At 39.7% G+C, this 21,671-nt stretch overlaps 1 protein-coding gene across 3 annotated transcripts in view; it reads right to left on the minus strand.

Moving 5' to 3' along the window:
• Positions 1 to 21,671, minus strand: part of PLXNB2 (plexin B2) — a 250,246-nt gene that overhangs the window by 35,536 nt on the left and 193,039 nt on the right. For all 3 annotated transcript variants that reach the window (XM_015628206.1, XM_015628207.3, XM_015628210.1), the window contains 3 exons: positions 16,943 to 17,115; positions 14,658 to 14,806; positions 11,651 to 11,759 (listed from right to left, as the gene is read on the minus strand). In XM_015628206.1, coding sequence (XP_015483692.1) covers positions 11,651 to 11,759; positions 14,658 to 14,806; positions 16,943 to 17,115 — 431 coding nt within the window. The remainder of the gene's footprint in view (positions 1 to 11,650; positions 11,760 to 14,657; positions 14,807 to 16,942; positions 17,116 to 21,671) is intronic.

Raw genomic sequence — 21,671 nt, forward strand, 5'->3', positions numbered from 1 at the left:
CTGGGCAGGCAGCACTGTGCTCTGGGCAGGCAGCACCGTGTTCTCGGCAGGCAGCACTGTGCTCTGGGTAGGCAGCACCATGTCCAGGGCAGGCAGCACTGTGTCCTGGGCAGGCAGCACTGTGCCCTGGGCAGGCAGCACTGTGCCCTGAGCAGGCAGCACCATGTCCTGGGCAGGCAGCACTGTGCTCTGGGCAGGCAGCACCATGTCCAGGGCAGGCAGCACTGTGTCCTGGGCAGGCAGCACTGTGTTCTGGGCAGGCAGCACTGTGCTCTGTGTAGGCAGCACTGTGCTCTGGGCAGGAAGCACCATGTTCTGGGCAGGCAGCACCATGGGCATTGCACACCGAGACAGGATGCCAAGTCTGAGCGTGTGGCTGGTACCTTAGGCTGGGGCATTGCTATGAGGGAAGCTGATCCTGTGCTTGCTGAAGCATACTAGATCAAGACCTTAAGGAAGGCTGTGAATAGGTGATGCCTTTTCTGATGTACAACTGTACTGCTTCACCTTATTGAAACATAAGCTTTTCTTAAATGAGTTGAAAAATGTAATAAGCTTATTTCCCAGACTCATGTATATTTGTAAATGACAGCTGTTCTCCTTCTCTTGCATAATCTTCCTAAAATGGTTGACTGATAATAAAGCCCAAGCTTGGGGCTATTTCATATGAAGCACATGCAAATAAAGACAAAGAAAAGAAGTTTGAAAACTTCCCTTGCTAATGAGGGTTTCCTTCATCACTATCACACAGCACTGATCTTCCACTTGAAGGAGGAAAAGCCCTTCTCAGAGACAGAGAGCAACAGAGCCACCTCTCCCTAGTCATGCAGCAAACCCTTTTCTCTCATGTCGTTTTGCTCAGGCACAGACCATCTCTGTGACAGCTTACAGCTACAGAGCCAAGGCCCCACCAATTGCAGGAAGGGAATGATATATCGCATTTCACTTCAAAGCTTGGTGAGTCATCAACAAGTTTTTAACAAGCAGCAGGAATCCATAAAAATGCATCCAGCTGACTTCATGGTTACTTTACAAATTTGTTTTATTTAAGCTCAGATATTATAGAAGCATGGAAAACTCTTACATGTTCTGCTTTTTTTTATACTTTCATGTCTAAGCAACTTCCCTCTGAAGGAATGCATCATGGTTCAGCACACTTCACAAATCCACAATGACAACTGTAATTTGCTCTCGAGTCATTGAGCTTTAGGAATATGCTTTAACTAATTGGGTGTCAATTGCTTTTCTTCCCCGAGAGAAATCTGTTTGTAAACCCTTCACTCCTCAAGAGTGAGCATATGACTGTGCTCACGCACTAACCTTTGATTTAGCTTTAATTTAATACATCACTCAGGTTACAAGATTTTATATAGGGAAGTCACTCAAAGTAATTTTCAAGCATTTTAAAAGCTCATTTAGGTCTATATAACCCTGTCAGTGCATCCTCATATTTGGATTTAATTGCCTGCTGATTTAAGCAAGATTGAAACAAGACACACCAGGATAAATAAAAAGTTTTAGGGGGTCAGTTTTAAAAATCATATTTGAAGTTTAAATTAGAGTAAGTCTACATATGCACTTTATAGGAAGGACTCATTTCTGCTTTTGTACAACAGAATATTGTTGCTAAAAAGATTACAGTTAAAACTGTATACGAAATACACAGTTAATAAATAGTTTATAAAAATAGGTCAAATACTTTAAGCATAACCTTACCACATGGACAGAAAACCATACCTTTTATTAAGTTTGAATTAAATCCTAATTGCTATAAATTGTTAACCATGATGGACTTCTATATTATCCACAGTAAAGATTAGCTGCATAGCATGCTTAGGATAGCTTTCAGATTGAAGTATTCCTCATGAACCGCTCAAGAAAGAAAGTATAGACAAATTCTTTCTCCCTCAACTTCTGAAAAAATCTGTTTAAAATTTGTAGCCTTTTCCCTAAATGCTACCTCCACTGGAAGGCTAGGCTCCAAGGACAGGCTTAGGAAGAAAGTGAACAAGAAAGCACTTAAAGTAAGCCTTTAAACATAGACTGAGGAAACAAAGAAAGAATGAATGGTTTCTGAAGCATCATGCACACTATTCTCTGCAACCTCAGCACAACAAATGAAAAGAAACTTGCTAACGACTTCAGCCGGACAGCCATATCCCTTTCTCTTACCAAAAGTGGGAAATAATTGTCTGGTTACAGCTCTGCTGGGTTATCTGATGGGTCCCTTTGGCAGGGCTCAATTGTCTCTGTTGCCAGCGTTCAGTAACGGCAGAGTGAGCCAGAAACCTGAAGTCGAACCACTCAGCATCATTGTCTTTGGGGGATTTGTTAGTGATGGCCTGCCTTTGTCTCCCTAGGAATGGGACTGCAGAGGTAACCAGCTAGCAAAGTTATCTCTGAAAAACACAGCTGTAAGGGGAAAGTGAAAGATGTATCTGTTCTATTTTCCACAGAAACTGGTTGTTTTTAATTTTGTCTTACAAAGACTCCACTTCTTGGAACTTAAAGCTCAGCTGCACCAGACAGGAGAATTCACCACCCACCCCTCATGCATCCATTGTGCAGACACATCTCAGTTGCACTTCAGGCTGAATGGAAAACTGGAGCCAAGAACCACTCTGGGAACTAACACAGAGAGCAGACAAAGAGGAGGTGGAATGGTTATGGCTAACCCTTATTTCGTCTTTAATTGATGATCTCATAGCTGCCCCTCAAAGGACTATTTTAAAAGTGCTTAATTCAAAATATTCATATTTAACACATTTAAAGTAATTCTGCAAATACCAGGAGCTCTCCAGGGAACAAACAATGTGGACACCTCATAAAGATGATCTAATAAGGAGAAGCTGAACAATATTTTGTGTGCAGAGGAATTCTTCAGCATGACTGCTAACACTTTGTTACCGTAAACTTGGAAGGAATATTATTTAATTTTAATTTGCTATTTTCTGTTTCATATTTTCCCTCTTTCCCTTCCTCTTAAGAACCTGCCAGAAAAAAGTAAGCAGCTGAAATAAATTATCAAGAATTTAAACAATTTTAATAATAATTTTATTGCAAAACCAATGTGCTATGAATAAGTTTTATTGCTCCTCTAAAATATTCATGGATGGCTCGAAGAACAAAGCCTGTCGGCCCACCTGGCCTTCTTAAGAGTACCAATAAAGAAAAAAGTAGGGTCATGCAAATGTTCAACCAGAAAGCATTTTTCAAAAAAGGCAATTAGGTAGATAGGATCAAGAGGAGAATGATACTTCACTGAATGCCAAGTTAATCCAATAAAGTGCCATCAGTGGTGATACAAAACTTCAAACAAGAACTGTACTACTTGTGGAGAAGGCAGCCCCTTCCCATGGTACTCACCAGTCAGACAGACACATACAGACCCTGGGAAGCTGCCAGGTTCAGTCTCATCTTACGGAGTCTCATCTTATGCAGCCTAGCAAAGCTGCACCTGACCCACAGTTCTACGTTGCTTACCAAAGTCCTACATGAGATTCCTTCTCCTTGCAGAGACAAGAAACAAGGGGCAGACAGTAAATCTGTCAGTGCAAACCTTATTTGAGGGATAATAAAAATGCTGCTTTTACCAAGAGCCCTTTAAATTGAACTCAACCTGAATGTTCAGCTGTTACAAATGGGACAGATAAGCCTCCAACCTCAAGTGCTGCAGTATCAGTGATGCTATTCTTTTCCAAATCCCCTCAAGGATTTCTTCTCTCCTTCTTTCTGCCCTTTTTTCATTTCAATCTCTGAATCAGAAGTACACCTGCTGTCATGATAAATACCTTGCTTTCTTTTTCAGCCCTCTGCACCTTGAGATCTTTGTTGGCTCTGTCAGAAGACACCCGGGGGAACTCACACTTTCTATAACATCACTGTAACATCACATGGCAGTGCTCAGTGCAATTATGATGTTAAACAGAACAGATAATGTGTCCTGTATGGAATTTGTAGCAGCCCTGTAATAATTTTTCTGGAAAACATCAGCCCTAGCAAGGACTTGGAAATACTTCATTTCTTACGGACACAGTAAAATTTAAACAACCCTGCAAATGATGATTTAACCCTTTTTTTATAGTTCCTTTAAATATAGAAAATAATTCAAATATATTTCAGGGTTTTTTCCTTATTTTGCTTGAAATGGAGGAATGCTTTTTCAGGTCTATACTTATTTTGTCATCAGGAAAATACTGTTCATGTATTCCAGGTAGTTTAATGTTTGAGCATAAATATTTTCTGCAATAACAGGCTACCTTGTTATGAGGGTTTTTTGATAGTCTAGTTTGAAAAAGCCTGTTCCAATGTCTGTCAAGTGTTCAGTGGCCTGGTTTTTTAACAGTCTGGTAAGCCATCTCCCAGCAGAGGGACTTTGTACCACCAGGACTCCCCACTGTCCTTCATTCTCACGATCATACCCTGTGTTTGTAGAAAGTGGATTTGCGGTTTTGATAATAAAACTTGTGCAAATCCACAGCTATGCAGTTCAGAATAAAATTCAGTTCAGTAGAATTGCTCAGTTGGGAGTGATCTTCAATCATCATTTAGTCCAACTTGTTACCAGATGGAACTTGCATGATTTATCCTGAAAAAGTTATTTGATCTAAACAGGATTTCTTTCTTGTAGGTCTGACCAGAATGTAGCCTGTTTGCAATGGGAAATTTGAGCACTTGACATAATTTACACATAAATCTTCTTTAAATCCTACTAAGATGTAATAATGTTAAGTTAAAGATCTCAAAGTCCATCTGCAACCCAACTTTTCCATCTTGCACCAGACTGCTAGGTAAGTATTCCTGAACTGATAAGTAGTTTTCCCAATGCTCTGATAGCCACAAGGCTATTATCCTTATTGGAAGGGTGATAATGCTATAAATATGTTACCTCTTGTGCTTTTATACCCGTGGTTAGCACCCATCCTGTTGCTATGGTTTACTTGAAAGCAGCGGTTATCTGCTCCAAGCAGTGAGACAGCAACACTTGTACATTGCTTTTGGTATGTAATGTTCAAATAATGTGAGTGTGTTTAGCAGCAAATTCATTTATTTTCTTTGTAATACCAATGCAATACCTGATATGACATTTGCATTCCTGTCTGCCACTGTCTTATCCTTGCTTCATCAGCACAGAAGTACTGGAAGAAAACCCAAAGAAAAATATTGCCAAAAAAGCTCCAGTTGGCCCATGTTCAGGCCATTTTCCAGTGTCCTGTTTTCTTCATCACAGCCAGAAATCTCTTCTTTGCTTGCTTTGTTTGTATCTTTTGCCCCTTAAAAATCTGTTCACAGAAATGCAGAAACATTTTTCATTGTAGTTTCATGCTTTCTGTGTGCTAGAGGGTAAATTATCTCCATGTCTGTTCCACTTATAATCACATTTAGACATGAACTTGCTTATTAGCAGTGTACATGACTGCTGCTCTTACAGAGCTACTGTAGATGCTCTGAGCATTCACATTTAGCTCTTACATTTTTCATCCTGTTTATTAATCTAGAATGAACTTTTAAATCTTTCATATTTTGAGTAGCAATTAGTCTTTTTGCAGAGTTAGGAAGGTGGTATCTTATTTCTTCAAATATTTTACTTCTATTTTACTAAAAAAATACCATTTGTAGTCTGAAAATTCTCAGAGAGAGCTCCTAGCATTTGAGATTTCTGTGGTCTGCTGGTATCAAATCAAAGCCTGTTTTTACCTGCCTAGCAGTGGGGTTATTCCTACTTTTGTTTTGTTTCCTGGTTTTTCATGTTTTTCTTTGCAATTAAAGATAAGGAGGTGTGAAAGGGAGCCATTCCCACAGCCTCTTTTTCGCTCACCCATCTTGCATCTAGGATTGGATTTTCCAGATCAATTCATGTTCTTTTTCACTCAATTTGTTTGCTCTGCAGCTTTCCTGGTTTGCACTGTCATGTCCAGCCAACTCACTTCTGGTCCCTTGCACACTCCAAGAATGAGAGGAGAGCACACCCATGGAGCATCACCAAAGTCCTACGTGTCTTCTTCATCCATTTCTCTGCTTTTCCATTTGTCTGTCATCAAGCCCAACCTCATCCATACAAAGTTTCCTTTTCCCAGAGGAATTCCTGGACTTCACTCTGCAAATAAGGGATACTGTCTACTAAGGTATCCATCTGTGGTAAGCAGTTTCTAGCCCATGAACTACACCACTGAAATTAAACTGCTTGCCCTTTATCCTTCACTAATGCAGAAAATCAAAGAGAGAAACAACGAACCACCAAGGAGGCTACTGGTGGATCACAGGAGGGGCCAGAAATTCAAGAACAGTCGGACAGCAACAGAGGAGGGGAGCCTAACAGAGATGCACAGAAACCTTGGCATAAAGTCTATGCTTCAGAGTGGGATGCTGGAAAAAACACAACTGTGCCAGATCACAAGCAGAGAGACAACTGGGGAGGGAAAAGAGGATGGTGTCAGAGCATATCCCCGTGATGCTGTGAGAGATGCCAGCTGCAGCACAAGGGGAAGCCAGCAACAGATGGAGGTGTTCAAAAGGACATGATGGGCAGCAAATGGCAAAGCCACCTAAGCTCCCTTTTGTTGGCTCCTGTAGACACTGACCTCCATTTGGGGGTCTGCCTTTGATGCAAGTGCACTTCTTCACAAGTAGGAATGGGCTCTTGTGCTTCCACACAAGCAGAGAACAGGGATGCCATTTCCAAGACCTGATGAAAGTGCACGCAGATGTAGATAAGATTTTCACAAAGGTACAGACCATGTTGCTGCTTTGCCTTTATTACATCCATCTTTCCTTCACAAGTGACTTTTCCCTCTTCTCATCCTGGTTCTAGCTGCAGTAAGTTTTGGCTCTTGAAGAAGTAATTTTTTACCAAAATTATGTGCCTCACACTGAAAGCCAAATTATTCTGCCAACTCTTGCATATTATGCACACAAAAATGAAAGGCATAGCCCATGAGGTGCTGTAGACACCAGCCAGCTTCTTGGAGGTCAAAATGTCATTTCATGGACTGTAAAGGTAACCACAGAAGCTAAATTAAACCTCTGAATGAGGAACTCAAGCCATTAGGATCTGCTCTTTCCCCCTCAACTTCCCTCCTTTCTCAGACTCAAGGGAGCCTGTTTCTTGTTTCTTCAGACAAGCCACCCACTCACAGGATATTCAACCAGAGAATTTCCATTGTGCATTCTTGGCAGCCTGGTGCTCACCGCAGTGGCTGACCTGACCCACTGGCTCTCCTCATCACAGTATCCATAACACAAGTCAGTTCCTGGGTTTCTGCAACAGCAGAGAGATGAGCTGAGTCCTGCCTTTCTGGGGCTGCTTTGTCCAAACCTTACACCATGTAAACTGATCAAACTCTTCCAGGCACTCCAGGTGCCCAGGCAGAGAATTTGCCTGGCAATTGTGTGTTGGCTGCAGTGGATAGGACACTTAAGCAAAGGGCTGGTATGTTAAATGACTTATTCTTTGGACTGAAAGCAGCATCTTTTTATCATGAGGCAGACACCATATGATTTTTTGAAAAGACCAGAGAGCTTTTCTGACAGGTTTGATGGAGAAATGGAAGCATGCATGACTGGAAAGTCTGAACTACCATACATCCAGTGTTTATGGGCAGCTCTTGAGCAGAATCATGAGTACTGCATGGTGAGACATGTATCTAAATGCATGGCATACATTATAGAGTGTTAAGACTAATAATACTCACATGAACAAGGGCCAACTCCACTAAAACTCTCAGCTGTCCAGGAGTTCTCCTGACCCCCATGCAGCCTGACACACAAATAAGATGTACTGCAGGACTTAAGAATAAAATAAGAACCTCTGGAAGCAATTCCAGACTTCTGCGGATGTGTGGTTTCTCAGCATCAATCATAATGGCAACAAGCATGTAATTTTGCCCACAAAAAGACCCACCCAAAGCCCCCAGCTACAGTGTAAAAGGAATATATTGAGGCAATGACTCGGGGAGAAAAATCAAGGAGTGAGCTGAAACCCTCCATGAAAGCCTTGAGGCACTACTCTGGTGAGAGCTCCCTGAGCAATTGTTTCAAACATCAAGAAGCAAAGCAGAGGATGGGTGCAGGTAAGAGGAAACTGCCAACTTTGGGGGTAGATTAAGGTGGAAAAATGCATCTTGTTAAATGTAACTGTGCTGTTCATTTCACATTCAAACTTCCAGTACTATGAATAATGGCATTCATGTTTATTTTCAGGTCAGGCTCTAATTTATCCTTCCTTCTTCTTTTTGGTTATTCATCTCATTAAGTAAACTGACATCCTGTTTACATGAAGTTCTTTTTTCCAAGCCAGCTCCTAAACTACCTTCAGCACCAAAGAAATGTACTATACTTTTGCTAAGTTCTACCTCTAATTTCACCATCTTAGATTTATTTGAGTTTTCTGAAACCATATAGTAATTTTAACCTGCACAGCCTAAACCTCACAAAATTATTCTGACAAACAAGTGCTGGAGATGCCAGAACCAGCTGCAAGCTCTTGTCCTGGTGCCTTGAATCTAAAGAAGAGATGCTCTGAGAAAAGAACCAGCACTACTGTATGGGATCAGCAAATCTGGGCCATACACCTTGGAAAAGCTTAACTCCTTCCTTTGAGACTGCTTCTCACTGCCATAGTAACAAGCAAATCAGATAAAGTTAACAACAAATGAAAAAGCAGAACTGGCCTTTAGCCATGTTACTGCTCCACCTGCTCAGAGACCAGCCAAGCAGTCAGTGCTCCAGATGTACAGCATAGATACCGCATGGATATTAAAATTTAGCATAAGTTCATTTCTATTTCACTAAACAGGAGAATGGTTATTGCCTGAGCCTGCTTATAGTGAAAAAATAGAAATGTCAGCAGAGGATGACTGGGTTATCAGAATTTAATTTAACTGGGACTGTACTTGAACTGAACTCAGGCTGGAGAGAGAAATTGTGATGGGTAGGGAGACATAAAGCTTTCTTCTCCTGTTGTGTGGCAAATATAGGTATTTACTGTACAGCACAGGCAACAAGGCATTTTTTGTTCAGAAATAATTTTAAATTGAGACCATGGCTTCCCTTTTAAATGGATTTTTGACCCGTTTCATGAAGGTCTTGCACATTGTCAGTTCTGAAATACTCTGTGCTGGCAGACAGGAAAGAAGCATGAGTCTGAGCCTCAAGTTCTTCTAACTACTGAGTCTCATCAATCCACCTTTAAAAATGGCTCAAGCTGTTCAGACTGGGTATCAACAAGAGTCAAATGTAGCACTACTTACAGAATCACTGAATGGTTTGGAATGGAAGGGACCTTCAATACTCACCTAGTCCCACACCCCTGCCATGGGAAGGGACACCTTTCCCTAGATCAGGTTGCTGAAAGCCCCATCCAACCTGGCTTGAACAGTTCCAATAATGAGGCAGATACAGCTTTTCTGGGCTACTTTTAGTGGCTCACCATTCTCATCATACAAAAAATTCTTCCTTATACCAATCTAATTGATAAGTGCTTTTGGTGGTAGATACTAATCACATGTACAAGGCTGAGACAGTGGGGTATATGGTGGTACCTCTGGTGTACACAGACACCAGGATAAGCCTCTCCAGTGACTCCTTGTGCACTTCTGCCCTGTCATGCCACATGCTGCAATTAGAACAGTCACTGTTAAAGATGAAGCTATTCTGCTTCAAGTGGTCAGAGCTCACAGTAAAAACAGTAGTTACCAGCAGAAGGGTAGTCATCCCATGTCCCAAACAAACACTGAAATACGTACGAGAAAATTTATTTTAGGAGAGCTCTTGGAAAGAAGATTATTCTCTTTCCTTTGTATATACTGAGTAGAAGAGGTTTTACACAAAGCACAGACTGTGTGTGTCTGCTGAAAGAAGTCACCAAAGAACTGTCTGAAAAAAGCACTGAAAGAAGACTGCAGCTTTTAAGCCAACATTAGCTGATACAACTGTCTGCTCTGATTGTCTGTTCTCATGCCAAAGCATTTGTGCCACACTTGTAGAGGTGTGTGTCAATGTGACAACCCATACTGACTTCAATCCTACTACAGTCCAAAGCTGGCTTCATTTTCTTATGGAATTAAGAGAAATGAAACTAGAAACCAATATCACCAGTTTGAAGGTGTGAATGGTATTACTTGTCAATGCTCTCCATATTGTAAATAGGGTCCACATGGTAAGATTTTTGCAGTAAATAAAAATACTCTTTACTACCAGTTGGCTTAGGCATCTGATTTTTCAGTAACCTCAATGCAGGAAGAGACTGACACACAGGCAGTCTTGGACTTGCAGGAAAACATCCACCTAGCTGATGCTTGTGCACAGCTACTTCTCCTAGCACCTCATTGATAGGCAATTAAGAATCTTTCCTTGAACTGGCCAAAAGCAGTGGCTCCTTATGTCCCTCTCTGATGGGGTGAGCAGGGAATCACACCAAAACAAGTCTAAAGACAGGATTCGAAGCATGTATGGCTCAGGCAACATTTCAACCCACACTATAATAACTTCACATGCTTTTCATGGAAATCATGGGTCTTTACACACAGAAGTACAGGAGAACTGGTGCAGAACATACCCAACAGATGTATGTCAAAATCTCATGTGGGTCTTACTGTCATAGTCTCTGTCCTAGAGACTGTAAACATATGCATGGGAGATTATACCATTGTTCTTTGTTCAAGATTGAAACCTACATTTCCACAAAGGAACAGATGACATAGTCAAGCAAAGAGGGTATGGTTTTTCTGCAAAATCTACTTCTAGCCTATTTTGTGAAAACTTTTCTCAGTTAAATGTCAATCTTGTCTTATTCCACTTCATACTGCTGACTCCTTTACGTTATTTCTCACAAGACATGAAGAATTAATGAGACAAGTTTAAATAAGGGAGAAGATAAAAGCCTAACACACAAGTTATGTTTTATAGTTTTATAGTTTATAGGTCTAATTTTAACTATCAGTATGGGGACGGATATTGTTTAAACCTCTCAACTATCACATATCTTATAAAATTTGAAGACCTCATAGATACAGATAAAGCTACTTGCTGCTAAAACCACAGACTAGACCAGCTATAAGTTAGGGCCATGTTTAGAGCAAAGTAATTAACACAGAAATGAAATTCTCTTTCATAGTCACTCTGAAAACAAAGCACATAAGTAATATGAACACACATCACGCTGTCTGTGGCTCCGCATGCCATACTTTCGAATGAAATAAATTATTAAAGAAATTAATGTACCTTCATTACTTATTCTTCAGCTGCTCTGCATCCATTCTTCTAATTAAGAAAATTGCCTAGACTAAATATCATGATTAAAATAGAGCACCATGTATCTAGAGAATACCTAATTTTTTGCAGTGCTGACTTTTTTATTTAATAGTGATACTTAAGAGATATTATGTTACTCATGAATAATTGCTTTTTCACCACATCTTTTCAACTTGGATGGCAAACATCATCCTATTTTAAAACTCTCAATTTATTGATCAGAATTGATTTTTAGTACACCTTTTGTGTATATAGAAATGCTGGAATTAGGTGTTTTCTAATATTTTTCAATGACAGCGCTATTAATGAAACGTAAGACAAACACAACTGATTCTGTGCTTAACTTTAACTAATGTCATACACAAAGTATAAAACAGGTCTCTGAAAAAAATGCACTTACCTGGTATGTAAACAGCACTTCACTTGGTGATTTACCTAATTTTCCGTTGATGTTAACTTCAATTTGACCTTGTTGTTGTTCATTCATTGGTCCAACTTGACACACGATCCTAAAAAGAAAGAATGTGAGCTTATCTGTTAGAAATAACAGCTGCACTACCAGTGCAATGCATGTGAGCTACCACACACAGAGCACCAATTTTGCTTCATCCTATACTGTGTAATCCAGTGGTGCCTCAGGTTCCCAGCAAAACCATCCAAGAATAGTTTGCTTGTCTATCTAAAGGCTGGTAAAACCAAAACCTGAGCACTGTACCCAGCTACTTTAGCAGTCTGTTAGTAGAAGTCCCTTCTGCAGAAGACTCAAATTCAGCCCATAAGTCAGTTGAAACTTTGCAACCTGACACAAGATTTACAGAGGACTTTGTGATGTTAAAAAAACTCAAACCCACAAAGATGCCCTCACCTCCTTCCTTGATGCAAACATCAGACCATCAGCTGTCTTATAAATTCGTGTGTTTTAACTCCTGATAATTTTGTTGTGCATCTTGCTACCTTTCAGCTTCAAACTACTGCCTTTTCACACCTATGATCAAAATCCCTTTGGAATTACTGTTCTCTGAAAATAAATTCACAGATAATACATGCAAAATCAGAGGTCAAGGAACACTGGCCAATAAAATGCTGCCTTAGAACTAACACTGCTACTGAGTGACAGCTAGGATGTTTAAATTTTTATTTCAAACAGGTAAACCACAGAATGAAAGCATGAAAAGGCAATAAGGATTTGACACACTTGAAAACTGGGACAAATGCTTAATGGAGAGCTGATAATACAGTCAGATAAGGTTAGATATAGTGCTCCAAGCCTGCTCAGTCAGACAGTTTCATAAAGGCCACAACCCTGAGGATCACTGCACATTTCTGTCACTCTTTCCCTCCAGGATTATTGCTATTCTTCCTTAAGCAGTGCATGACTGCATAAAAAAACCCACAGCAGCAAAAAACTACTCCAAATTACTGGGTATAATGTACTTAAATCGGGACATATAATAAAAGGATTGTCAAGTCCCTCTGCAGATCACTCCAGACTTTTTTTCTTGGGTACTGGCAAATGGACAAAATTCTCTGAATTCTTGCATGTCCTGGCATGTGTATGGCTGCCTGAGCCTGTTCCTCATCATCTCTCTACTGTATTCTTGGAAGTTGTATCTTCATGTCAGGCAGAAACAGGAAACGGTGCCTTTGGAGGAATTTTTACCATATGTCAAGCTAGGGAAAGCAGTCGGAGGCCGGGGCCGGGGGGTGTGGGGGAAACATCGTAGCAGAGATTTTAATTGGATAAGTTCCCTCCCCTCCCCAGCGTGGGCATTGCCTCCCTTCCCCCACATTACTAATGGAAAACTACAAAGAATGACTTCTCCAAGGCCAACAATTAAATCACCGCAGAGCCAGAAAGCACCCTTTAAGTGTCTTAAATCTTGCTGTGCATGGGAGCCACTGCCTCCTAAAAAGATTAGTTTTTAATTGCAGAGGGATAGGGGAGCAAGACAAGGCACTTATTATTTTTTTAATTTAATCTATAAAAAAGTAATAATTAAACAAAACAACAGAAGAAGACAAATACAGAAAATTAAAGATATCTATTTGAAGATTTTGACAACTTTTTTTTTAAGGCTTCCCTAGTTGGGAACATCCTTCAAAATCCACTAATTTGTTGATAAATGACATGATGCAAGTTGCATTTGTTCTCACCCATTACTACACTGCCAGAATTTAGGAAACCAGTAATGTTGCTATGATACAAGAAACCAGTCATCTCAGTTCTGGCTCCTTTCCATGCATTTAAAAATATCAAAAAGCTTTAAAAAAAGCCAAGAGGATGGGGAAATTCTTGTAAGGCAATGTTGCAATTCAGTGCAGCTTTTGCAAACCCTGAAAATAGGGAATGGGAAAAGATGACTGATTGTGAATACATGTAAATGCAGGAGTGATGGCAATAAAATTGGGAAGCAGTAAGAAATAAACTTCTATTCTTTACCTTCTTCAGTCCTAGAGGCCTGGAAAGCTTCTAAATGCCTGATCCATAGATATTGCTTAGGTATCTTCAAAGTCACTTTCAAAACATGCCACAGGAATAGCTACAAGTTACTGTGTTACACTTTAAGTTATAGGAAGGGAAAGAAAGCCAAGGTTTCAATTGCAGCTTTCAAGTATGAATGAAGGAAAAGTCATGCTGCCTAAAATATGTCACTACTCTTAATATTACTACTGAACCTTCCTGCTATGCTTTTCATCAGCTAATATCAAAAAAGTATTTCCCTCTCAAAATTAGAAGTTTGAGATAATCTGTAGTAAACACCTAGATACCTACCTAGAAGAATTTAGGCATTCTGTTTTAATTTTTGGCTCTGCTTAAGAGTGTGACAAGTAATCCACAAAACATCTACCAACCTGCTTAGGCAATTCAACATTCATGGACTTGTTGGCTTTGAGATGAAACTTAGTCATCTACAGCTAAACCTAAGCTCTGGGCTCCCTCCCTGTCCCTGGGCAAGAAACTCTCTGGCTGGACTAAAGAGATTTAAGCTTCCTCTTGTTTTGCCTACTTTCCCATAAATCCTGTATGCTTGGCTTCACTGTGGTTCAGATTTAACAAAGTTTTAATCACTAGATGCACATGTAGAATGCCTGTAATTTAAAAACAAATAGTCTTGACATATGTGCAGTAATATGAAACTTATCAAAGTTTTTCAATCAAATAAGGAAAAAACTTCAATCAGGAGCAGGATGGTAGTACACTATTGTAAATTTGTTGCTGTATTACAATTTATAACAATTTCAAATAGAATCAGACATGTTACTATGAAATATTGTAGGTATATCATAGCAATAGTTCTTTCTTCAAATGGTAACTTTTTATAACCACAAGAAGATAATTTTTTCTTGAAAATGCACAGAGGTTCCTTTTTTCTTCTAAAATCTTGTGAAAAGCATTCATCAATTACCTTGTGGAAACAGAGTAGAACTCCTCCTTAAAAAGACATTCCTTGTCTGCCACTGTTATATTTTTTACATCTTCTGCCTTTATTCCCAAATTAGATCCCATTATGGTTAAAAGAATTCCACCACTTAGTGGTCCAGTTTTTGGCTCAATCTGTGTTTGCACAAGGGACAGGAAAAAAAAGCAAAATTAAATACTGCAGTGACTATGTTGCTCTTCTATATTATTTAAAGCTACTTTGACTTACCAACATTTGAAATGCAGATGCTTCTTGTAGGACAAACAAAAACGCAAGCTATGCAACTTTTTAATATTAATTAATCATCTGTTAGCTCAGAACTAGTATTCAACAGCTGAAGATTTCATGTCTTATCTGGCAGACTGTTATGTATAAAACTCTTGACTGGTGTTTATTCTGTTTTAAGTTTGCTTCCTCCACTGAAGTACTGTGATTTTGAAAAGCAAATGGATTGCACTCTTCTCACAATCTTTCCACGGAGCTTTTCCAACATTTTGTTGTGATTTTATCCCTTTAGGTTCATAGCAGGGCAGTGCACATTCCTAACACACAGTGCTGCCTCACATAGTGTCTTCAAAAGTTCCTCCAATCTCTTGATTTTCCTTACTGCGTCTCATGGTACAGTGCTGCAGCATGGGCTGATGCTAATTGAGTCATTTGCAAATAAAATGAGGACAGAGAAGATCATGCAGTTGCAGTGGACTGCTTAGACTGAAATATGGCCCTAACAGGCACTTCAATTCAGAATATTTGTTGGGAGGCTAACCTGCTTTCCTACATAATGCTTGGAGCACCTCCAGCAAGACCTTTTCTTGTCTTCAGCTTTGGAGGGCTGCAAGTTTGCCATCAAGAAGAGTGAGGTTGCACTTCAATGCCTGCTCCATCAAAATCAGTGTCTCAGGTCTAAGCAAGTCTGAGCAGAGTGACGTGGCTGCCTCTGCCAGCTGACCAGCCCACTGGCTGTCCATCTGCACTCAACCCACAAACAAACTAGCTGAAGAATGACTCAAATTTTTGTCTAGCTGTTTCCAAATGCCATGTTCACATAAAAAGCTAATGTAAGGTCTGAAAACATAATATATTTCAGTATATTTTTTAAAATCCACAATAATGCAGAAACAGTATTCCAGGTGAAAAACACATTTTTTTTCTTAATTTTCCTTTTCCTTTTTTCTCACATCATGTTTACCTGGGCACAGACATTACACAAGTATTTGTTTCCACACATGCTGTCAAGCTTCAAGGGTATTTACCTTCTTTGGCAGACTTCAACAGTTTAAAAGCCATTTCATCTTAGATTTACCCTCATGGCCTACCTTCCCCAGTGTACTGCAGGTCTGCCAGTAGGCACACTGCACCTCTAAGTGCAGTCTCCAGAGATGCAGTGTCTCTACCAGTTTGAGCCACAGGTTTCAGACACAGTTTCTACTGAGTGAAACACCCCTGTTACAACTCTCAACCTCTGTCACACAGTTACCACATTTTGTGATGGCTTGTGCGTCTGAGTTTCTAAGTACTGGTACCACTGCTGCAAATTTAGATTTACCCAGTGGAAGCATGTATCACTCTTTTCTCAACAATTATGTCCATGAAAGCAGCATTTGGCTTGTTTCTGAAAAGGACATGGATTTATGATTCTCTTTGCCTGCTGATCCACCAATGAGGACAAAATCTTCCCTGACCCTGAGTGAGATTTGTAACTGCAGAGTAAGTCAGGCGCATACTTGGCCTCTCTGACTTCTTACATTCAGTTCTTACAGCCTTGGGTTTGATGCTGGTGTGGACTGAAAAATATCATTGACATCTGGAAAACATTTTATGACCCCAAAACAATCTCCTCCCTTATTAAATACTATTGAAAAATCTAGCTTGAAGCCTGTAAATGAACCTGTTATGTACTTGTTGTTCCAGGAACAGTGAACCTCTCTTACAGATTCATTTCAGGTAGAAAGGACTTCATGAAAGAAAAAGTCCATGCTAAGAATGCAAGAATCAAACACAACATTTTAAGCATGCACTGCTACCCTGGCTTCTGATACAGCAAGGACAAAGCTTGAAAAACAAGGAGGCTCAAAGACTCCTTTCAGTCTCTTTTTTTGAGTCTTTATAGATCTCTCACACACATCACTACCGACATTATTTCCTTTCAGCTATTTCAGAGGCTTACTTAACACCCCAGAAAAAAACCCTGGCTTTCAGTATAAGCTTGCTTGGCTGCTTTCTCCTGAAAAATATTACACCGGTAGAAAGAGAAAAGAAAGCAATCTTACGCGAGTGATTTCTGGAGGAGGACACGTGTCGGTGGGGGGAGTGTGACAGAGTTTTTCATAAACACACTTGCTGGGCTTGCCATCTTCTTCACACCAGACACACTTATATTCAGGACGGGCAGCAAGGCACAAGCTGCAGTCGCTTCGTCCATAGGAGCAGTTGTACAGAGTCACTGAAAGATGAACAGCAAACATATTTGGACATTTCTCTCTGTTTCAAGGATATTCAGTGTCCTTTAGAAGGAAAACTAACCCTCTGTATAAAGTTCACTGGACTCACGTGAGTAATATGTACAGTCTGTACTTAACTCCTGAATGATGCTGAGAGAAAATTTTATTTTTCCTCTAGGGAAAAACCTGACATTTATCCATGTGCAGAATATGACTGCTCTGCAAATATATTTTTGTCACTCAGGCACTGTCAAAACATTCAAGTACAAAGTCCTTACTTTGACTAACCTCAATAAGACATAAAACTGTTTAAAGATTAATTCAAAAATCAGGTCCTCCTGGAGCATCCCAAGTCAGATATGGAAGATATAGACTCTGCATGTGCCAGTAGGGGTGGACATCAGCTGGCAAGGGACCTCTGCCAGTTGCAGATTTAAAGGAAGAGAGCTGCCTTTGTAGGCTGCTGCCAGGACATTTGGGGCTTTCCATAATTATCACTCATGCCTGCTCCAAATAGAAAGTTAACACTCAATAAAATGTTAACCTCTGTTCAATGAACTCCGTGTTTCTTCATTCTTTGTTTTTTTGTGTTTGTTTTCCCTTTTGTCTTGAACAGTTGTCCTGATTTACACCTTATTCCTTCTGTAGTGGGGTTTAGTTCTAGCTTTTCTGAGCCAAGAAATCAAGTCTTATTACCTCTCTTACTGATGAAGCAGAGACCAACTGTCCCAGACACTAAGCTTGTTTTGGCCCCCATCAATCTCTAGCATGATGCACAGTCACTGAACAAAACTAATTTCCCCAAATAGATGCAAAGCCTTGAGACATATCTCTGTGGTTCAACACCATAAGGAGAACCTGAGCTTACAAAAAAACATATGGAGATGTACTGAAGAACTAGCCCAGAAGAAAACAGACTGAAAAGACATTTCTCTAGGGAAAGTTTGCATGCTTCCCAGATTACCCAGCATGTGAGTGCTGTGCCTCCCTGGACAGGAGGGATGATTATTGTGAAGAGGAAACATCTTGTTGCCTGCTTTTCTGCTCCTTCTTTTTCCCGTTTCTCTCTACTCTGTGCTGCTCTGTATTTCTGGCCTCTCATCCTCTGTCACTGAGGCTGTGGCACTTTTTACAGTCTTGTAAATCAACTTAACAGAGCAGGAAAAAGCTTTTTAGGTTTCCTCCTGTGCTCTTTGAAGAGTTAAATGTGCTTACAGATGGGAATGAGGTATACAAGACAGAGATTCAACATCTTCCCCTTCCCCTTATTAAGTCTCAAGAAACAGTAGCTTTAGTGATGCTGGATTTTTTTCAAACAAGGTTCATACTTAAAGATGTAGAAAATAAAGGAAAGTAAACAGATGTGGACAAAAGTAAATCCTTTTGAGATGCATACAGTAAAGGCCATTAAAAAAGTCTATTTAAAACAAACTTTTAGAGGAGCAGGACTCTACAAAGGACACTGGCAAAACCACCCTCCAGTTAGTAACATTTTAATACACTTGGTATCTTCCTAGATAACAGCAGCAGCAGTAGCTTTTGAAATCTAATTCCAAGACAGTACTGTGTCAGATTTCTAGTGAAATAAAAAAGTAAAATGAGACTGCTAGTTTTTCATTATTTTTTCAGCAGTACCCTTATTCCCCTGCTAGTCATGAACAATATTGCAGATACTCAAATCTTGGATAGCCTCTGCCACTTGCAGGAGAACATGTAATCCCATACAGGCAGTTTTTCTCTAAATGCTGTATGTTTAAAACCCTCAGCATTCAGTTTCACAGTTAGTCTTTAAGACAATAACGAGATTTTTTTTCTTTACCTTACAAGGAAGAGTTAATGCAATGATGAAGCCTGATTTTAATTCTTTCTTACCTCTAGTCAGCATATCCACTTAATTTCAAGCACAACTTGATTTTTACAAGCATAAAATCAGCTGAAGCATCATTAGAGGTGCATGCAAAACTGAGGGAATTTGACATTTGTAAAAATGAATCAATGAGAAAGAGCATCCATTTGATTCAATCTCTGCCTTGAACTTCCAGGGGATTGATGAGCACAAAGCAGGAGTAGCACCATTTGCTTCATAAACTGAGCACATCAATTCAGAAGGCATTGAGCAACAAACATAAACCAAGTCATATTTCCTTCAGCTTGTGCATCAGTTATCCACTGTACATGTTGGATGTAGACCTAGTGCTGGGGGAAAGCACCAGACTGACAGCCCATGTATGCTGCTGCTTGCTTTGTGGACAGTGGCAAGGAAAACTTTCCTCGCTGAGAATCACTTTTATAGGAACCAGATTGCTTTCTTATTCCAGCACTCTGAAAGATTGCTACTGCACAGACACTTGAACAGGAAATATTGTTAAGCAAATCTTCCCCTTGGCTTCCAAAACCTCTTACTTCCCACACAGATGACCACATGGCCACCAGGTACAGCATGGGAATATGTTTACTGAATGACATTATCCTTCATTGGCTGGACAGGGATTCTTACTCCACCCCTCAGTAAAAAATGTCACCACTGCAAAGTCTTGATGTCCCTCACATCCAGTTGCATAAATGAAATTAAGAAAGCCACAGCCTTAAAGCCTTAACCACTCCCCTTGTTCACTGATCAGCTCATTATATGTAACAGCAGCAAGCTACTCATTAGATTCAGACTCTAATCCATCACCTTGAGATACCAGCTGTGATATCATCGATAAAAAGGACAAAAGATAAAAGGGATATATTGGATTTCACACTGTTCAGAACCCCTGATGGCTTGAGATGTAAAAATGCTATCATAACTTAGTATTCACTAAGTGTCATACAAAGAAAGAGTTCTTTCACTGACAGGTTCAAAGGTGCTTCTCAGCAGCAGCCATATACCCAAAGCCAATTCTTTTCAAGATGCATAAAAACACATTATGCTCTGGATTTCACATAGCAAGGGAGTCTGAAAGTCAGAAAGAATTTGGATTTTAAAAACTCCCTTTTATACTAAAAAGAGTCATCTGTTGAGAATTTTTCAATTCCCCTCTTGGAAGTGTTATATATTTCCATTTGAATGATAACATTTCTTTAATAATTTAGCTACTTTTTTGTTTTGTTTTTAATGTTTTTCTCCGACTTGGAAAAAAGATGTTGGGAATATTTGGTCAAAATTCTGCAGTTTTAAACATGACAGCCTCTGGAATGGAAATTAAGACAGTGTGGGACTGTAATATGACCTCCCTGTAACATTCATGCCAGGTCCTCTTTTAAGTCTTTTAACACTGCACACGGAACCATAAGGAAAATCTTCTAAAAACATAGTTCATGCTGCCAATATAAAAGGGAATAAATTGAAATATTGTACAATTGGAAAAATACGGTCTGAAGATTTATTCTGCAGAGGAAATTACTTAGGGTACTAGTATTTTCCTGATGACCCATCATGCAAGTAACAAGAGGGTTGCCTCATAGTTTTTTGCAATATTCTGACTTAAATATCAGTCAAAAGAGGTGTAAGGTAGGCCTTACCTCCTAGATATTGCTCTGTTGATTTTAAAGGAGCTTTCTTAGCCCAGAACTAGGCTTATAGACATAATTGCTTCATTATTGTGTGTTGAAAGGAAATGAAATTTATATTCATGAAGAGATTTTTATCAGAGATCAAGTCTTTGTGCTATAATTTAAAATTTATTTTTTAATGGAAATAAATGGAGTAATGAGCTGAAAACACACTGAATATTTCTGTGTTTTCTTGATTGCCAGCTGACATAGGGACTGCAGAACCTGTCTGAAATGAAGCACAGCTAAGAGATGAGATTTCAGGTGAAGTCCATATGAGTGGCTGTGACAAAGGCCCTCTTCCTGCTGTTTGACAAGGAAAGTTCATTAAGGAAAGGAAAAGATCATTGAAAGAAAAAGAGCAAAATACTTAAGTATATAATTTTCATACTTCAGGATAAACTGGGAAGCTTTGCTAATAGGATTGAACTTCAGAACAAAAGCAATCCTGAAAATTACAGAATAATAAAACCAAAATACTTTGTGTTGGAAGAGACCTTTAAAGGTCACCTAGTCCAAATCTCTGCAATGAACATGGACATCTTCAGCTAGATCAAGTGATTTTTTGAGATTGTCCTGTGTTCAGCCAGAAGTTGGACTTGATGATCCTTGTGGGTCCCTTCCCACTCAGGATATTCTTTAATTCTGTGATTCTACACAGAGGCCCATCCAGCCTGAATCTCAATGTTTCCAGACATGGGGCATCTACCATCTCTCTGGTTTCCACAACATAGCACTGTATTAGCCACTGTGAAGAAAATTAGCTCTACCCCAGCTGAAACAAGCACAGCAACCTGTGCCAGTGTTTCACCGGCCTCACTGTAAAAAAACCCTTCCTTTTATCTAGTCTAAACCTACCCTCTTTCAGGGTAAAACCATTACCCCTTGTTCTATTGCAGCAATCCCTGTAAAACAGTTTGTCCTTTCCTTCTTATAAGCGACCTTTAAGTTGCTTATAAGAAAAACTGTAATAAGGTCTCCTTAGAACCTTTTCTTCTCCAGGCTGAACAACTCCAACTCA

The sequence above is a fragment of the Parus major genome, chromosome 1A (genome assembly GCF_001522545.3).
Source record: "Parus major isolate Abel chromosome 1A, Parus_major1.1, whole genome shotgun sequence".
In the NCBI taxonomy this organism is placed as follows: Eukaryota; Metazoa; Chordata; class Aves; order Passeriformes; family Paridae; genus Parus; species Parus major.